The sequence below is a fragment of the Pleuronectes platessa genome, chromosome 7 (assembly GCF_947347685.1).
Source record: "Pleuronectes platessa chromosome 7, fPlePla1.1, whole genome shotgun sequence".
NCBI classification, from domain to species: Eukaryota; Metazoa; Chordata; class Actinopteri; order Pleuronectiformes; family Pleuronectidae; genus Pleuronectes; species Pleuronectes platessa.
In genome coordinates, this window is record NC_070632.1 from 29,261,117 (window position 1) to 29,281,171 (window position 20,055).

The 20,055-nt window shown below is 42.3% G+C and overlaps 1 protein-coding gene across 3 annotated transcripts in view; it reads left to right on the forward strand.

The window, feature by feature from the left end:
* bcar1 (BCAR1 scaffold protein, Cas family member) overlaps positions 1 to 20,055 on the forward strand; it is a 61,522-nt gene that overhangs the window by 17,584 nt on the left and 23,883 nt on the right. The window contains exons 2-3 of one of the 3 annotated variants that reach the window (XM_053426714.1): positions 17,473 to 17,614; positions 18,319 to 19,059. The exons of 1 other annotated variant lie outside the window; for it this stretch is intronic. In XM_053426714.1, the coding sequence (XP_053282689.1) occupies positions 17,492 to 17,614; positions 18,319 to 19,059 (864 nt within the window). In that variant the 5' untranslated portion in view covers positions 17,473 to 17,491. The remainder of the gene's footprint in view (positions 1 to 17,472; positions 17,615 to 18,318; positions 19,060 to 20,055) is intronic. One more of the 3 variants, XM_053426715.1, reaches the window with a different exon arrangement.

Genomic DNA, 20,055 nt, shown 5'->3' on the forward strand with positions numbered 1-20,055 from the left:
AGGAGGTTCAGACTGCTAGTAAGAAATCTCTGCACTATTTGGAAGACCTGCACTCAGCAGAGTCAGATCTATTTTCACACAAGGAGGAATTGTTAAACTCAGATTAGAAGGCGCGGCCTCACATCAGTTTTTGAACCAATGTGATTCTGGTTATTCCGATTCAAACTCCTCCAACAGTGTACGGTTAACTCCCTCTTCACTCCCAAAATGGGACAGAATCCCATCCAACCCGAAGTCTTTGGGAATTAAGTCACCTTTTGACCCTCAACTGACAGGAAGAGGTAACAGCTTCCTAACCACCCATCCTTCTGACTCTGAGACTGACATTGATGACATATGTAGTTTATCTTCAAGAACACATCGTGCCTCAAACACGTCTCATCCACTGATGCATGACACAGCTCTCGAAAGGGGGGACTTCAACATTCAAAAATGTTTTAGTACCTCCCTCTCAACCAGAGAGACCTGTAGCAGGACACTGTCCGCGCTTTGAGCTGCTAGAGTTTCTAGCTAAAGCTATTGAGCAATTTGATCCAAACAACTGTTATCACAACATTGATAATTACTTTAGAGAACTAGATCTCAGTGATGTGCCAAATGCAACAGAAAGAGAGAAGGTTAAAAACAAGCTCTACAGCTGTTCACAAGGGTATACAGTCACTTCCTTCCAGTGTCACAAGTAACTACACAGAGCTCCGTCAAGCACTAGTCGAGGAATTTTTTCCTATTAATAATAATAATAATAATAATAATGGCTTATATTTATTTTTGGCTGGAAAGTTAAAGATTTTCAGGACATTGTGAAAAATAGTTAAGAGAAGAGTGTTGAGAACACAAGCAGTTCCAGTAGTAAAGCCTCCTCAGTTGTATCTGCCCTGAGACGAGCAGAGAAGCGAAAAAAGGGCATCGACTTGACAAAGAAGAAGCTACGTTGAAAGCTGAATCTCAAGCTAAAAAAGAGGCTTTAGCTTTGGAAATTGAAATTGCTCAAGCAAATGCAGAAATTGACCACTTGAAACTTCCAAAGAGAGAGAAGATTTTCAAAAGTATGTTCAAGGATATGACTCAACACAAAGGCATGTTCATGATGATGATATTTCAACTGCACCCAGCATTCCCAAAGTGTATGTGCATTGTCCAGCCTCCTCTCAGAAAAGGTCCTAACAAGGATGATCAAAATGTAGACATGCTGAAAACGGACAAAGGACAAAATGATGAGAGCAAAGTCTCACTTCTTCCAACAAGAGAAGTTCCAGTTTTTCATGGAAATCCACTGGATTACTAGTCCATCATGCGTACATCGTAAACTGCATTGGAAGCAAAACTGAGAATGATTGTGATAGATTGTTTTTCCTGGAGCAGTTCACAAGTGGATGACTAAGTGTTTGTCAGAAGTTGCATTTATATGGAGCCCAAAAGGGGATTTAAAGAAGTGAAAACTATTCAAAAAGGCATTCTGAAATGAGATATTGATCACTTCAGCTTATCAAGAGAAAGCCCTGAATTGGAGTGCACTCAAAGCAGAGGATAGAAAGGGACTTCAAGATAATTTGTTGTTCTTATGAAGCTGTTGTAATGCGATGACTGATGTTGATATCGTGCAAGATATGAACAGCCCAACACACATGAAGACGGTTATTGCAGAACTGCCATACAAACTTATAGAAAGATGGCGCATTGTTGCTTATGATTATTACGAACATGCAAGAAAAAGAGCCAAGTTTAAGCAATGTGTGGATTTGTGGAAAGTCAAGCAAATATCGCCTGTGACCCATTGTTTGGAGACATACAAAATGCTGCACCAAGGAAGGACAGAAATGTAAGCATCAAAATCGGCGATAGATTTTCTAAACCATCTTACATCCCAAGAAAGCAGTTTAATGACAATAACACAGGAATCAAGCTCAAGGTGTCAGAGGCACAGAAACACAGAACCACCTGGTGACAAAGTGTGTCTATTCTGCAAATGGCATCACAATACTGATGCTTGTGAGCAGCTTGATAAATAAATGGTATTTGTTTTGGATGTGTGGATAAAGGTCATCAAAATTGTAGAAAACGCTTAAGCTGTACAATATGCATGTTGAAACCTCCCACACTATTGGGATACTGTGAAGAAGCAAACGGAGGTTATTAAGAAAGACAATGTAAACACTGTGAGCAATGTCTTTGTCTTTGGACTAGCCAACTTGGTCAAGTGCAACCAGACACTTTCCATCGTTCCTTTCCAAGTAAAGCTGTCAATCAGTATTATCTGTGTGTCATCCTACATCTTCCTGGACCCAGGAATCACTGCAAGCTTTTGTACCGAATATCTCAGGAAACTATTTCATGCAAGGAGAAGAAAGACAAGAATCCAGTTGAGAACCTTAGAAGAAGAAGATACATTTATTGGTCCCACACACACATGCACACACATACATGCACACACATGCAACATGCAAACGGCGCGAAATTTGTTCTCTGCCTTTGACCCATCTGGTGAACACACAGAGCAGTGGGCATTCATGCACCGCGCCCGGGGAGCAGGTGTTGGGGGAGTAAGGTGCCTTGCTCAGGGGCACTTAGACAGTGGGGTGGGGTGGGGTAGGCACTTAGACAGTGGGGAACAGATCCAGGTGTTGTCCATCCAGGTATGTTTTTTTTTTGTCACTCCGTGGAGTCGAACCAGAGACCACTGTCGGATTTTCTGCCCATAGTCCAACTTTCTGCCATTAGTCCACTAGTACTTTCAAGAGAAAGTCACCAATATCAACATGATATACGGTCTTGAAATCTAAAGTATTGATGTAAATTACTTCATGAAACTTTCTTAGTTGTACATCCAAGATGAATTTCCTACACATGAGGCTATAAGCAAATGGGACTACCTGAAAGAAGTGAAATTAGTCCATATTTTTTATAGGAAATTATGCTCCAAATTTGATGGAGTCCTGGAAAGGGATCAACAGCAAAGGAAATTGGCCTTACGCAGTTGAAACCTAACTTGGATGGCTTGTTGATGGAATATTGAACAAAGACAACCCTCACAGCCACATCTTCAGTGACCGTATATCATTAGTAAACTTAAACCAGAAACCAAAAACAATTATCATAGCTTGAATTTTTAGTGTCTTTCAAGAGACCCTTTTGGCTGCAGTCCTGTAACTGCTTACATGAATCGTTGGTCTTCTACTGACTATATTTAAATGATCAGTTGCAAGGCCCAAATCTGTTTAATTGAGAACCAGTGGCCATGACGGCGGATTTGCATGCGCAATAGTCTTGGAACACTTGGATATGTTCCACAGTACTGCAGTTTTTAAATCACTTGGTCTTTATGCTCTTTTAGATTCTGATAAGTTCAAATAAAGTATGTCCATTTCACTGTGGGGTCGGCTATGATGGGTTGGCCCAGGAATATAGCAGTCTGGGAAAATGTCTGTTAAATTTGCAACTCTAAATACTTTAATGTCTGCTACTGATAACGGCATAGGCTAATGCCTAATGGCACAATAGGTGTGTGTGATGATGCAGGTAAATGTTGGCAGATCAATGAATCAGTAATGTTATGTGCAGTAGCCAACCTACATGGCATATACGTTGTTTCTTTTGTTTCTGACACCAGTTTACAGATTGTTACAGACATCTAGCTGCGATGTGATTTATTTATGGCCAGGGTGCAGTCTTCTGTTCTGCATGTTTTAATTTGATGAGATTGTTGTTTATCCATGACCAATACACTTTGTTTGGGTGACTAGGACAAAACCATGGGGTTGATAGCCAAACTACAGTTATCTCTATCACAAGTGTTATGTTAATTTAGAAAAGACATTGGTTTTCATCAACATTAGATCTAGAACGTTTCCTGAGTTGCAAGTGAAGCACAGTTTTTTTTTCAATCATTCAATTAAATTGTATTTGATTAGCCCATATTAACAAATCACATTTGTCTCATAGGACAAGGTGTGACATCCTCTGCCCTTAACCCTCAACAAGAGTAAGGAAAAATGACCAAAACAAACTTTTAACAGGGTAAAAAGAATGTAGAAACCTCAGAGAGAGCTACAGTGCCTTGCATAAGTATTCACCCCCTTTGGACTTTTCTACATTTTGTCATGGTATAACCACAGATTAAAATTTATTTCATCGTGAGTTTATGTAATGGACCAACACAAAATAGTGCATCATTTGGAAGTGGGGGGAATATTACATGGATTTCACGATTATTTACAAATAAAAATCTGAAAAGTGTTGAGTGCATATGTATTCACCCCCTTTACTGTGAAACCCCTAACAAAGATCTGGTGCGACCAATTGCATTCACAAGTCACATTTGCAAGTCACATAATTAGTAAATAGGGTCCACCTGTCTGCAATTTAATCTCAGTATAAATACACCTGTTCTGTGACGGACTCAGAGTTTGTTGGAGATCATTACTGAACAAACAGCATCATGAAGACCAAGGAGCTCACCAAACAGGTCAGGGATAAAGTTGTGGAGAAGTATGAAGCAGGGTTAGGTTATAAAAAAATATCCAGAGCTTTGAACATCTCTCTGAGCACCATAAAATCCATCATAAGAAAATGGAAAGAATATGGCACAACCGCAAACCTACCAAGAGGAGGCCGTCCACCCAAACTGAAGAGTCGGACAAGGAGAAAATTAATCAGAGAAGCAACCAGGAGGCCCATGGTTACTCTGGAGGAGTTGCAGAGATCCACAGCTGAGGTGGGAGAATCTGTCCACAGGACAACTATTAGTCGTCTACTCCACAAATCTGGCCTTTATGGAAGAGTGGCAAGAGGAAAGCCATTGTTGAAAGGGATCCATAAAAAATCCCGTTTGGAGTTTGCCAGAAGCCATGTGGGAGACACAGCAAACATGTGGAAGAAGGTGCTCTGGTCAGATGAGACCAAAATTGAACTTTTTGGCCTCAATGCAAAACGCTATGTGTGGCGAAAACCCAACACTGCCCATCACCCTGAGCACACCATCCCAACAGTGAAACATGGTGGTGGTAGCATCATGCTGTGGGGATGCTTCTCTTCAGCAGGTACAGGGAAACTGGTCAGAATAGAGGGAAAGATGGATGGAGCCAAATACAGGGAAATCCTTGAAGAAAATCTGATGCAGTCTGCAAAAGACTTGAGACTGGGGCGGAGGTTCATCTTCCAGCAGGACAATGACCCTAAACATACAGCCAGAGCTACAAAGGAATGGTTTGGATTAAAGAATGTTAATGTCTTAAAATGGCCCAGTCAAAGCCCAGACCTCAATCCAATAGAGAATCTATGGCAAGACTTGAAGATTGCGGTTCACAGACGGTCTCCATCCAATCTGACTGAGCTTCATCTTTTTTGCCAAGAAGAATGGACAAACCTTTCCATCTCTAGATGTGCAAAGCTGGTAGAGACATACCCCAAAAGACTTGCAGCTGTAATTGCAGCGAAAGGGGGTTCTACCAAGTATTGACACAGGGGGGTGAATACTTATGCACCCAACAGATGTCAACTTTTTTGTTGTCATTATAGTTTGTGTCACAATAAAATTTATTTTGCACCTCCAAAGTACTATGCATGTTTTGTTGATCAAACGGGAAAAAGTTTATTTAAGTCTATTTGAATTCCAGTTAGTAACAGTACATAATGGGAAAAAGTCCAAGGGGGGTGAATACTTATGCAAGGCACTGTACATGTGAGGGATCTCTCTCCCAGGACGTACAGAAATGTAAAGGAGAACATCATCAAGATAAAGGTTTTAGCAGCATTGATGAGTGTAAACATTTTGAAGCATAACTGAAGGTCAATGAATTGATGGATTATTGTCAGTAAGTATCTGAGGAGAAATACTATATACAGTGCCTTGCATAAGTATTCACCCCCCTTGGACTTTTTCCCATTATGTACTGTTACTAACTGGAATTCAAATAGACTTAAATAAACTTTTTCCCGTTTGATCAACAAAACATGCATAGTACTTTGGAGGTGCAAAATAAATTTTATTGTGACACAAACAATAATGAGAACAAAAAAGTTGACATCTGTTGGGTGCATAAGTATTCACCCCCCTGTGTCAATACTTGGTAGAACCTCCTTTCGCTGCAATTACAGCTGCAAGTCTTTTGGGGTATGTCTCTACCAGCTTTGCACATCTAGAGATGGAAAGGTTTGTCCATTCTTCTTGGCAAAAAAGATGAAGCTCAGTCAGATTGGATGGAGACCGTCTGTGAACCGCAATCTTCAAGTCTTGCCATAGATTCTCTATTGGATTGAGGTCTGGGCTTTGACTGGGCCATTTTAAGACATTAACATTCTTTAATCCAAACCATTCCTTTGTAGCTCTGGCTGTATGTTTAGGGTCATTGTCCTGCTGGAAGAACCTCCGCCCCAGTTTCAAGTCTTTTGCAGACTGCATCAGATTTTCTTCAAGGATTTCCCTGTATTTGGCTCCATCCATCTTTCCCTCTATTCTGACCAGTTTCCCTGTACCTGCTGAAGAGAAGCATCCCCACAGCATGATGCTACCACCATGTTTCACTGTTGGGATGGTGTGCTCAGGGTGATGGGCAGTGTTGGGTTTTCGCCACACATAGCGTTTTGCATTGAGGCCAAAAAGTTCAATTTTGGTCTCATCTGACCAGAGCACCTTCTTCCACATGTTTGCTGTGTCTCCCACATGGCTTCTGGCAAACTCCAAACGGGATTTTTTATGGATCCCTTTCAACAATGGCTTTCCTCTTGCCACTCTTCCATAAAGGCCAGATTTGTGGAGTAGACGACTAATAGTTGTCCTGTGGACAGATTCTCCCACCTCAGCTGTGGATCTCTGCAACTCCTCCAGAGTAACCATGGGCCTCCTGGTTGCTTCTCTGATTAATTTTCTCCTTGTCCGACTCTTCAGTTTGGGTGGACGGCCTCCTCTTGGTAGGTTTGCGGTTGTGCCATATTCTTTCCATTTTCTTATGATGGATTTTATGGTGCTCAGAGAGATGTTCAAAGCTCTGGATATTTTTTTATAACCTAACCCTGCTTCATATTTCTCCACAACTTTATCCCTGACCTGTTTGGTGAGCTCCTTGGTCTTCATGATGCTGTTTGTTCAGTAATGATCTCCAACAAACTCTGAGTCCGTCACAGAACAGGTGTATTTATACTGAGATTAAATTGCAGACAGGTGGACCCTATTTACTAATTATGTGACTTGCAAATGTGACTTGTAAATGCAATTGGTCGCACCAGATCTTTGTTAGGGGTTTCACAGTAAAGGGGGTGAATACATACGCACTCAACACATTTTTATTTGTAAATAATTGTGAAATCCATGTAATATTTCCCCCCACTTCCAAATGATGCACTATTTTGTGTTCGTCCATTACATAAACTCACGATGAAATAAATGTTAATCTGTGGTTATACCATGACAAAATGTAGAAAAGTCCAAAGGGGGTGAATACTTATGCAAGGCACTGTATCAAGCTCCACCATCAGCTGCCACCTCGATTGTGGTCCACCACCACCATTACATTACATGTCATTTGGCTGACGCTTTTGTCCAAAGCGACTTACAATTATTACACTCAACATTCATGAGGGGCCATTTAGGGGTTCAGTATCTTGCCAAGGACACTTCGGCATGCAGATGGGAGAGAGTGGGGTTTGAACCAGCAACCTTCTTGTTGGAGAACCACCACTCTAACCACTAGGCCACACGATGCCAACACGATAAAGGATCCGCTATTATTATCACGATCAGCCAGCACGATACAGAATCCGCCATACTGGATCCACCATTACGATCTCTGATACACGATCCACAGATCGTAATCCATGATGTGGCCACAGCTGCTGCTCTGGATCTGCGGACAATAAGGCAAAGGGACTCCTGGGAAGAGGTCAAGTCAGTATCATGTATTGATGAGATATGATTTTCTTTGATGTGATAACGATTGAGAAGAGGAGGAAGAAACTGGAAAGAGAAGCTCCGTGTGTCATGTGTCCCCCGACATTCAGAATCAGAATTTTTTATTTGCAAAGTATGTTTGCACATACAGGAAATTGCTTTGGTGTCGTTCGTTGGTGCACTCAACATAAAACAACAATATAAAGACAACAATATAGAACTAAATATATACAGTAACAGAGTTATGGGCACGTGCGGTGCTAAGGTGCAGAGATTGGTGATAGTGCCAATAATATATCAAATATAAATTATGTGCAGGGGGGGGGGCAGATTCAGTGTGATGCAGAGTCAGTGTGATGCAGGGGGCTTGTTTGTGAGCCCCACTGCCATGGGGAAAAAACTGTTCAGATGGCGCGAGGTTTAAGTCCTGATTGCCCGGAACCTTTTTCCAGACGGGAGTCTCAGGAATAGGTGGTGATCTTGCGTGCTCTCCTACTGGTCCTGGAGTGGAACAGGTCTAGGAGAGCCGGCAGGTCACAGCCGATGACCTTCTCAGCTGACCGAATGATCCGCTGCAGTCTGCCCTTGTCCTTGGCAGTGGAGGCAGCAAACCAGACAGCGATTGATGAGCTGAGGATGGACTCAATGATGGCTGTGTAGAACTCAACCATCACTTTCCGTGGCATGTTGAATTTCTTCAGTTGCTGCAGGAAGAACATCCTCTGCTGGGCCTTGTTGATGGTGGAGGTGATGTTCTCCATCCACCTAAGGTCCTGTGCAATTATAGTCCCCAGGAATCTGAAAGATCTCACTGTTTTAACTGGGGAGTCGCACATGGGGAGGGGGGCTGTTTGGACTGGGCTCCTCCTGAAGTCTGCTACCATCTCTACAGTTTTCAAAGTGTTCAGCTCCAGGTGGTTCTGGCTGCACCAGGAAGCCAGGCTGTTAACTTCCTCTCTGTAGGCGGCCTCGTCCCCATTGGAGATTAATCCAATAAGGGTTGTGTCGTCAGCAAACTTCAGGAGTTTGACAGAGGGATGGCTGGAGACGCAGTTGTTGGTGTAGAGAGAGAAGAGTAGAGGGGAGAGCACGCAACCTTGTGGGGCTCCAGTGCTGATGGTCCAGGTCTCAGAGACAAGCTTGCCCAGCCTCACACGCTGCTTCCTGTCGGTCAGGAAGTTAGTGATCCACCTGCAGGTGGGCTCAGGCACGCTCAGCTGTGTCAGCTTGTCCCGGAGAAGAGCTGGGGAGATGTTGTTGAATGCAGAGCTGAAGTCCACAAACAGGATCCTGGCGTAGGTGCCGGGGGAGTCGAGGTGCTGGAGGATGAAGTGGAGTCCCATGTTGACTGCGTCGTCTACGGATCTGTTGGCTCTGTAGGCAAACTGCAGTGGGTCGAGGAGGTGGTTTGTTGTGGCCTTGAGGTGGGTCAGCATGAGGCGCTCAAAGGTCTTCATTACTACAGAGGTCAGGGCGACTGGTCTGTAGTCATTAATCAATCAATCAATCAATCAAATTTTATTTGTATAGCCCATATTCACAAATTACAATTCGTCTCATAGGGCTTTAACAGGGTGTGACATCCTCTGTCCTTAACCCTCAGCAAGAGTAAGGAAAAACTACTAAAAACCCTTTTAACAGGGTAAAAATACGTAGAAACCTCAGAGAGAGCCACATGTGAGGGATCCCTCTCCCAGGACGGACAGAAGTGCAATAGATGCCCCGTTTAGGAAAACATCATCAAGATTAAAGATTAAAGTCTCTAGCAGCATTTGATGAGGGTAAACATCCCGAAGGACAACCCCAACATGACATGCCAAGCAGTCCCGCTGCAATCACAGTCCATGGTCAGCAACCAGCAGGACCATGATCCACCATCAAGACCAGAACGCCACTCCGGTCCTCAGTCACCGTCCACCGCCACCCACCAAGAGCCGCTGCCGCGGTCCTGGTCCAATGCCCGTACCCGATGCCAACGCGACACAGGGTCCGCCACCAGGTTTTTATGTCCTTGAGACATGCTCAAAGTTTAGTTAATTGATTACTTTGTTCAGGTTTTATTGATAAGTATAACTGGGTGTCATCCGCATAGCAGTGGAAATTTACAGAGTGTGTCCTGATAATGTGTCCTAGTGGAAGCATATATAATGAGAATAAAATTGGGCCGAGCACAGAGCCCTGGGGAACACCATGGTTAACTTTGGTGCGCCCAGATGACTCATCATTAATTTGCACGAATTGGGAGCGATCAGAAAAGTATGATTTAAACCAGTTTAGGGCGGTTCCATTAATGTCAATTAACTGTTTGAGTCTTTGTAATAGAATTTGATGGTCAATTGTGTCGAATGCTGCACTGAGATCTAACAGAACGAGGACAGACACAAGTCCCTGATCTGAGGCTATTAAAATGTCATTAGTGACTTTTGCCAAGGCTGTCTCTGTACTGTGATTGGCTCTTAACCCCGACTGAAAGTTTTCATATATATTATTTTCCTGGAGAAACTCACACAGCTGATTGGCTACCACTTTTTCTAAGATTTTAGACATGAAACGGAGATTAGATATTGGTCTGTAATTGGCTAAAACCTCTGGCTCTAGAGTGGGTTTTTTGAGAAGGGGTTTGATTACTACTATTTTAAAAGACTGTGGTACATAACCTGATGATAATGACAGATTGATTGTATTAAGTAACGAACTATCAATTAGGGGCAGAATTTCTTTAAGTAATTTTGTAGGAATGGGATCTAAGATACAGGTTGTTGGTTTAGAACCTGAGATTATTTTGGTAAACTGATCACGGGTGATCAGAGAGAAGCTGTCTAAGTAATGGGTAGGATTCTCAGCCGTTTCTGAGATCTCTGTTGTTGGGAGGGTATTAGTGCCAATTGAGGGCAGGAGATGGTTGATTTTATTTCTAATAGTTTTATCATTGAAAGAGGTCATAAAGATATTGCTATTTAGGGATCGAGGAATACTGGGTTCGGTGGAGGTGTGACTCTCTGTCAGCCTGGCTACAGTGCTGAAGAGAAACCTGGGGTTGTTTCTATTCTCTTCTATTAGTTTTGAATAGTAGGCAGCTCTTGCTTTGTGGAGAGCCTATTTATATTCCTTAACACTATTCTTCCAGTCTGAGATTTTCAACATGGTTGCTGGAGCGCCACTTCCTTTCTAGTTTCCTTGATAATTGTTTTAACTATACTAACTATTGAATCTAATGTTAATCGTAATGAGTCTGCAGAGCTATCGACAAGGTGGTCGATCTCAATGGAGCTCGGGTTTTTAAAGAATTTGTTCTTCATATCTACGGATAATACGGGTTTAAATGTAATTGAAATTATTTCCTGAAATTTAGCTACAGCACTATCAGGTAGACATCTCGAAAATTAGTTTTTTATTAGTGGCATATATTCAGTTATTGAAAAAACGAATGTTATTAAATTATGGTCTGATAGAGCTGGATTGCCAGGAAGTACTGTTAAATGTTCAATTCCGACACCGTAGGATAATATAAGGTCAAGTGTGTGGTTACAACAATGAGTAGGTTGGTGTACACACTGACTGAAACCAATTGAGTCTAGTATTGAACTAAATGCTACGCTACGGCAATCTTTCTTATTGTCAACATGTATATTAAAGTCACCAACAATAATAATTTGATCGGTCTTTAGGACTAAGTTTGATAAAAACTCAGGGAATTCCGTTAAAAAATCAGTATAAGCCCTGGGAGCTCGGTAAACTACAGCAAATATGATTGGCTTTTGGTGTTTCCTGGATTGGCGTGGAAGACTAAGAACCAGACATTCAAATGATTTGTAGCTGACTTTAGGCTTAGGATTAATTGATAGACTGGAGTTAAAAATAGCAGCAACTCCACCTCCTCGTCCAAATTCTCTGGGAACCTGTGAATTTATATGACTGGGGGGAGTAGATTCATTTAGACTGACATATTCATCAGGATGCAGCCACGTCTCAGTGAGGGACAATAAATCTATGTTGTAATCGGAGACTATTTCATTAACTAAAATAGCTTTTGATGACAGTGATCTAATGTTTAAAAGACCACATTTAAAAGTTTTAGTTCCCTGTGTTGTTTCAGAGGTTGTTTAAATTTGTATTAGATTATTGTGTGGAGTTCTCGCTCTGTTATTGTTTAATTTCAATAATTTAATCGGATGGTGGACAGACACTATCTCTATGGGATTTTGTGACTGATCCAGAGGGAGCGCAGAGAAGTGTTTAGCACTGTAGCTCTGCTTCCTGGTCCCAACTATGGGTTGTCATGTTATAGACTTATATTAATAAGTAATATTCCTAGATAAGAGAGCTGCTCCATCCCAAGTGGGATGAACGCCGTCTCTCATAACAAGACCAGGTTTTCTCAAAAAAGTTAGCCAATTATCTACAAAGCCCACGCCGCTTACAGGACACCAACTAGACAGCCAGCGGTTAAAAGACAACATGCGGTTAAACTTGTCATCACCTGTTGTATTAGGGAGCGGGCCAGAGAAAACTACCTTTGTGTGACATTTTTGCGAAAGCACACAACGACTCTACATTCACTTTAGTGACCTCTGACATGCGAAGCCGGGAGTCATTGCTGCCGTTGTGAATTACGATTTTATTTTATCTACGTTTAGTTTTAGCCAGCAGCTTTAGTTTAGATGTGATGTCGCCGGCTCTGGCCCCTGGGATACAGCTGACTATGGTCGCTGGTGTCGCTAACCTGACGTTTCTCAGAACCGAGTCGCCAATAATCAGAGTTTGTTTATCAGCGGGTGCCTCGCTGAGTGTAGAGAATCTATTTGAAACGTGAGCTGGTGGCACTATGCCCCCTCCGGACCGTCACCCAGCTGCCCTGGGGTCCCTGCTGCATGGGACTAGTCAGGGGGCTGCTAGTTATGACTATGCTACGTGCTAAGCTAGGTGGCTCCGCGGCTAGCGGTAGCCGGCTAACTACAGCTAACGGAGTTTCTAAGCTGCGGAGCAGAGCTTCTAAGTTGCTAAGCCTCGCCTCCATCGCTACCAACATACTACATTTATTACAAGTACCTCTACTGTTAAGGGAGGCAGAGGAGTAAGTAAACATAAGACACTCGGAGCAAGAGAGAGCAGTGGAGCAACAGGGAGAGAGAGAAGACATCGCTGCTATAGAGCTACGAGGGTGAGCTCAAACAGAACACAGAATCACTACGCAAGATAGAGTATGGGTCGTTATGTGTGGGTGTTTAACTACAGACCGGTGATTTTAGCCGTAGTGCTACAGAGAAACTGCTGTGTTTAGCGGAGGAGCTAATACAGAGAGCGACCACCGCCAGCAGCAAGAAAACAGGAAAATATTACAGACAAATATTACTGTAGGGAGTAAAATGGCTGTTAATAGATCGTGAAGAGTAAAGTAGCCGGATTTAGTGCTGTACAGTGTTGGACTTGGATATTAGGCAGAAATAAAATATTATTATTTTATCTCAGCCAGCGTGCTGGAGTCAAATGAGCTGTTTTTGCTCTAGGAGAATAGAAGAAACAGAATGTGGCACTAACGCTGGGTTTACACTGGACACGGAGGCGGCGCGCAGCCCCAACAAAAAACGGGCGCCTCCTTTCCGCCCCCGTTACACAATTGTGCTGTTCACATGGGCTGCGATATTTTAGCATTGCTACTGTGTCAACTTTACAGGCCTGTTTGTTGGTAAATTCTTTAAATCATCAACATATGGTGCTTTCAGCTGGTAACTGCAAGTCCTCAAGATTGCATGGCATTATACAAAACCTTGGGACATACATGTGAATTTATATTATTTGCCCTGGGATGGGAAAGGAAACCAATACTGAGAGTCTGGACTACCCAAATCAACAACTGAGAACCACATGCTTTCTGGTGGAACTTGTGAAAGTATGTCAGAAAAATAGCCGTTCTTACTGGTGAGTACTGATGAACGAAGACTCCAGTTTTTCAAAGGTTTTTAAATACTGGTGTTATCCCTTCTACTGCCTCTTGATATTGTGCTCGACATGGGAGCTATGGGCTTCTAGGCTTCACATGGAGAGGTTCAGTCCCTTTAACTAATCCTACATCATTCTTATCTTTAGTCCACAGCTTTTATGGCACTTCTTGTAACTCTGATGAGTCAAGGATTAACTGAGAAAAATTTCCTTAACCCTTTTATTTAAATTTAGCAGTTTGTGCTAGCTGCCCAGTTCTTCTCTGAAGTGCTCGGAAATGGGCATTGGTAAGTTGCATTCGTTTTTTTGTTGTTTTTTTTAAACTCCTTCACTAATTGTGGCTGTGCATTTAATATCAGATGCTTGCATGAACATTTGCTGTGACGTCATATGTGTGTGCACTATTTCAAGCAGATCTGAGGTTAAGGACTTGGGCTCTGAGGATAACAGGTCCCATTGGTATATGTACAGTGGCTTACCATGTTCTAGTTGTACATATTGACCTGGGATATCTGATCTTGTGACTTTCATGCATTCCTCTGTACAATGGAAAATCAAGCCTAAAGCATACATTAGGTCTCATGCTAACAAGTTTTATTTTATTTTTTAGATCCCCATCTGCTGTAGATGGGGATCTACAGCAGATGTGGTATATGATTCTGGTATTGTGGTGCCTGATGCCCTAATAGTGTGGATATATCTACCATTCAATTTTGGAGGATTTGGAAATTCACTCAGGAAATCAAAAGTTCTCCAGCCACGACGGAACCTGTTTACAGGAGTCATCACCATGATTCTCACACATCGCTTTTGCACATCCCATAAGATCAGACTTGTCAGTCAAAGGTTTGCTTTAAATTGTTCCCATTTTTATATTGATTTGCCATCTCTCACTTACCAGCAAACACAGATGTCTCTCAGACCTGACAATCATTGATATTATTCAATATTTCCTTTATCAATGGGTCGACCCGTCCCCCCCTCCCCCCCACACGTGATGTCAATCCTTACCTTAGACGTCTCTCAATAATAATAATGTATCCTCCTTAAAAAAAATTGATGCCGTATCAAACTCTCTCCAACCCGTACACAGTACTTTATAGGGCTGCATAATATATTGAAAATCTAGCTTCATCACGATATCAATGTGTGCGATAGACTCTCTACTGTTTATATCAATACTGATCTTCATATAAGGATCGATACTTTTATTAATGAATTAAATCTTTATTCAGAGCAGCTCATTCATCAGCTGCTCGCTCAGTCTTTTCCCCTCTGTCTCTCTCTATCTCTCTCGCTCTTCTTTGGTTTCTCACCCACACACGATCAGACACATATGTAAACTCAGTCTGGGTAAAAAAAAAGACTATAAACTTAGTAAAAGTATGGTACGTTACGGTTAGTTTGATGCAGTCTATGCAGCGTACAGCACGAATGATAGAGACACAGAGGAGCAGTAGATTACAGGCAGAGCCACTAAAAACTGTACACATTTTTTTTAATTTAATTTATGGTTCTCCAAGGGTTGCGCGTGTTGCAAAGCAATTCACCGCCAGAACACTAGTGGAGTAATTTTTTTTTTGTCGAAGATGACCTTAGAGACGCCTTCTTTGTGTGTGGCAGTCGTCGTCGGTAGCCAATGTTTATTTATCGCAGTTACCAATGTTTATTTATCGCAAATCATATCATCATCGCAATATTAAACAACGTTATCGCACATCGCATGTTGTGCAATCCTACTGCTTTTTTATAATGTTGCATAAAGCATATATAAAGTCAGAAGTATTGTGCCAACTAGAGAACCTTGTGGGACTCCATTACTAAAGCTTTTTTCAGACATGCAGTGATGTGTGAGAGAGAAAGGGCTGAATTGGGGGATGGCAAAGCTGTAGTGTGAAGCACTTTGAGGAATCAGTAGCAACAAGCATACTCCTGCCTTATAAAGCAGGTGACTAAAGGCATTGCACTTGCTTGCTTACATCACAATATAATTGTGAATGCCTCTTGGTCTGCAATTTATCTAATTGAGACGTTTACATTTGTGCAATTTTAATAATAAGCACAAATATAATTTCAACTTTGTAAAAAATATTGAAACACAACAATGTTCCAATAACTATTGATCAATATATTGTCGATTAATAGATTATGCTTTCTTTAACGGTCTTCCCATTATGTTCGGCCGGAACACAAAGATATGAGACAAAATTGAAGTGAAGTACGTTCACAAGATTTAACATAACAATAGCAGAGGAAAGACTAATCAATATCACAAGTTATAGAAATCAGAGCCACCATCTCTCTCTTTGTCATCTTTTGATAAGTCTGTCAATTCTGTTAGGAAAGACATATTCTGAAAACCTTTTGAATAATATTAATCAGGAAATACTTCTTGAAGAGATAATTGAAATGTCCTTTCGAATTTGTCACAGAAATTAACTTGGACTGAAGGATTAACTTTGGTAGCCCAATATTAACCTCTCAACAGTCGGTTGAAATTCGCCTAAAATGCCTATCTGAGGCATACCCAAAGTAAATTGAAAGCTGTTATTGAACCATTTGGAGTACATGCATGGTTTTGGTGTGGGACTGATGAGCTGGAAAACACAATGGAACCACAGCCCAAGTTCAAATTTGATAACTATAAAAAGTAAATTAATATTTTACACAGTCTATTTTTACACATTTTCTAAGGGTATGACGAGGCGGTTTCCATTTGGAGACTCCAAAGGACCCTTGGTAACCATGGTCACACACTTTCACAGTGAAAGAAAAAGGGCACTCACACACACCTCCCCAGATCAGACTTCAGATCAGAAGTAACTCCTAAAGATACACACACTGTGAAACAGATGGCCATACACAAAATCAACCAAAACACTTTTTGCCTTTTACGCACAGCTGTTCGTCTTTATGCAGTGATTTCCCCGCTGTGGCTTTAACTTTACCCCATGTGCATGTTGGAAATTTCATTGGCTAAACGAAAAACGCTAGTGATCAGAACAATCGGTTGCAGTTGGCTCAGTCTTTACACGACAGAAGAGGGGCAAGCACTGTCCTTCAACGAGGTCTCTCGTTGGCTATTGTAGGCTGTGGACAACCCATGCCAGCTCCTATTGGGTCAAGTGATCAAGATCGGCTTTGTTTACATGCAAACGGGAGTTACGAGGGAAAATACAATAAAGGTTACACATAGCTGCCAGCTTCTCTGAGATGAAGCAACAGCAGTCTGTGGGTATTCTTTGATGTAATAATGTGTTTTGGACTGAGTATGTTACTGGATGGAACGTCTAGACCAGGGGTGTCCCAACTTTTTATCCCGAGGGCCACATACAGAAACAAATTCTAAGGTCTGAGCCACTCACGTCCACGCCCCCCTGCCCTGGAGTGGACTGTTGACAGTGCGCCTCAATCGCGTCGCTCAGGGTGGGGGGCGTGGCGGCGTTCTGAGGGACAGCTGGCAGGTCAGGGGTGAGTTGGGCGCCACCTAGTGTCTAAACTGAGAAGTACAATACAGTGGGCCATAGTCCATTACATTACAATTAATTTAGCTGACGCTTTTATCCAAAGCGATTTACAATCAGTGCATTCAAGGGTACCCAAGGGTACAAACCCAGAACAACAAGAATCATTATTTTTTTTTATTTTAGGCGGGCCAATTTAAAATGGATGGCGGGCCGCATGTTGCCCGCGGGCCGTAGTTTGGATGCCCCTGGTCCAGACCTTTGGCAATATAATAAGACCTTTTTTGTTGGAATGTTATCCATATCTGGATACGATGAGGCTTCTTGGGTGAGTGACCACCATTTTGTTTGTTTGTTTTGTTTTTGTTGCTGGTCTGGCTGTGGCGTTGATTGTACCTGCTGTGGTGAAATGGTTTGCATCGATCGAATCACAAGAATCTTAGCTTTCCAAATATATGTCGCATCAGTACCTAGCTATATGAAGCAGTTTTGTAAATAACAAAGTTTGAAACTTAACAGTATGACGGCCTGCAAAAGGTCAAGGTTCCGGTGGCCTCGCAAATTATTATTTTACTTCAACATGACGTTTTAAGATCAGCTTAAGGAAATGTCTTCAAATTTGGTACAAACATCACTTGGACTCAAAGGTGAACTGATTGCATTTTGTAGGGCATAGAACATAAAGTCAAAGCCACATTGCTTGCCAAAAGGCCAAAAGTGAATTTCATTACATATGGCAGAAACATTCTATTAGACTCAAGGTCGACCTGAATAGAATAAGGTGGTACAAGGTCAAAGGTCAAGGTTAGTGCAACCTCACAAAGCACATTTGTATGTTTGTCTTCTCAAAATCAGGGAATGTGTTTAAATTCGATTTTTATTTCCTTTCTGAATTTTACTGGCAGCCAATGCAGAGCTATGACAGGAGTAATATGATCTCTTCTAGTTTCTTTGTGATTGTGATAACAGTACATTGGATTAAATAGAATGTATGTAAATATATTTATATTTCCATCTTTACTCTATCTACAGAATGTGTTGGCAAAGGCGTTGTATGACAATGTGGCCGAATCACCGGATGAGCTGTCCTTCCGGAAGGGAGACATTATGACTGTGTTAGAGCGTGACACACAGGGGCTGGATGGCTGGTGGCTCTGCTCCCTCCACGGTCGCCAAGGCATCGTCCCCGGCAACCGTCTCAAGATACTGGTCGGCATGTATGACAGTAAGCAGCAGCAACAGTCCATGCCTTCTACACCAGATCCAGCCGCCTGTTCCATCTCCGTTGTGCAGCGACCCCTCCCACCTCAGAGTGCTTACACCCAACAAACCCTTGCTCTTTCTTCTGCGGCTATTGCTACATCCTCCGGGTTTGCCATCAAGCCCCTTCCCTCAACTCAGTACACGTCCATTCACCCAACCTACTGCACCCCCAGTCCTTCACAGCCCAACCTTGACTCTGTCTATATGATGCCCCCCTCTCACAGCCCAAAACCTTCCACAAGTACCCATGGTCTTTATCAGGTCCCCTCTGGCCCAAGCGGACCCAGGCCACTGGCCATGCCAGGACCCCCCAGTAAGGCACCAGCTTTAGCGCAGAGAAAGTACCAGCTGCCTGCAAAGGACATCTACCAGGTGCCCCCTTCTCTTGGCCCAGGGCCCGGCCAGGGAGCAGCCCTGACTGGCAGTACAGAAGCAGGGCAGGATTTGTACCAGGTGCCATCATCCCTTGAAAAAAGGAACTGGGAGAGCAGCAACAAGCCATCAGGGAAGGTAAGTCATAGGTAGACATAGGAAAAAGGCAAGAAACAAAATTAAGTGAAATGGAGAAAAATGCTGCCTATAGATGCACTGTATGAATGTGTGTGTCAATGGGTGAATTTCAAAACTGTACTTTAAAGGGCTTTGAGTGATCCTCAAGAAAAATACTATAAATACTGACCATTTACCATATTCACCAGCCACTCCGAAATTTATGTTATCATTGGTAGGCAGGAAGAACTGAACATAAGGGGTTATTCCAAAATAAAACAAACAAAATGATTCCCTTGTAAGAGAATCTCAGAGCAGATCTTGTCTTCACACTGCACACCACGGTGTTTGCAACAATTTGCTGATGTCGCGTGTTCTTTTATCCCAAATATGAGAAGAGCCGTTCTCGTTTTGGTTCAACAAGTATTTATTAAGAAGCAATGAAAAGGTATGAAAAGTTCAGCAAAGCAATGGGCACCCAATGCACAGCCCCGGCCCTCTAGCAGAACCGAGCAGTCATGAGTCGCGCTGCAATGACGAGGGTTGTAATATTTTATAACAGTAGGTATAATTTGATTGCTCTATCGGATGTATGTTCTGTTTGTGTAAGCATTTGCATCCTCCAAACAAAACAATGCCACTCTATTTTCCCTCCAGAACCTGGGGCAGCTAATTTCTAAGGTTTATAAACAAAGTGCATTCATGTATGTGTGATGTTTGAATAAGCTAAGGGAGATATGCTTTTATATAGAAAGGTTAGGTATGAGATAAAGCTAAAGTATAGTGTATGGTATGCCACTGATTCTGGGTAGCGCCGTGAAGCCCTGTGGATGGCTCGCGATCGACAGCTATGGTGTCGGGGTACGTTCTATCTATCGGGTCAGAAAGCACACTGAAAATAAATTTTAAACGATATAAGTGATATGTTATATTTTATATAAACAATAAAATAAGCATACCATACTTTCAATTTCCCAGATTTTTGCCCCCACATGATGAAATGTCCCCATCTTTAAT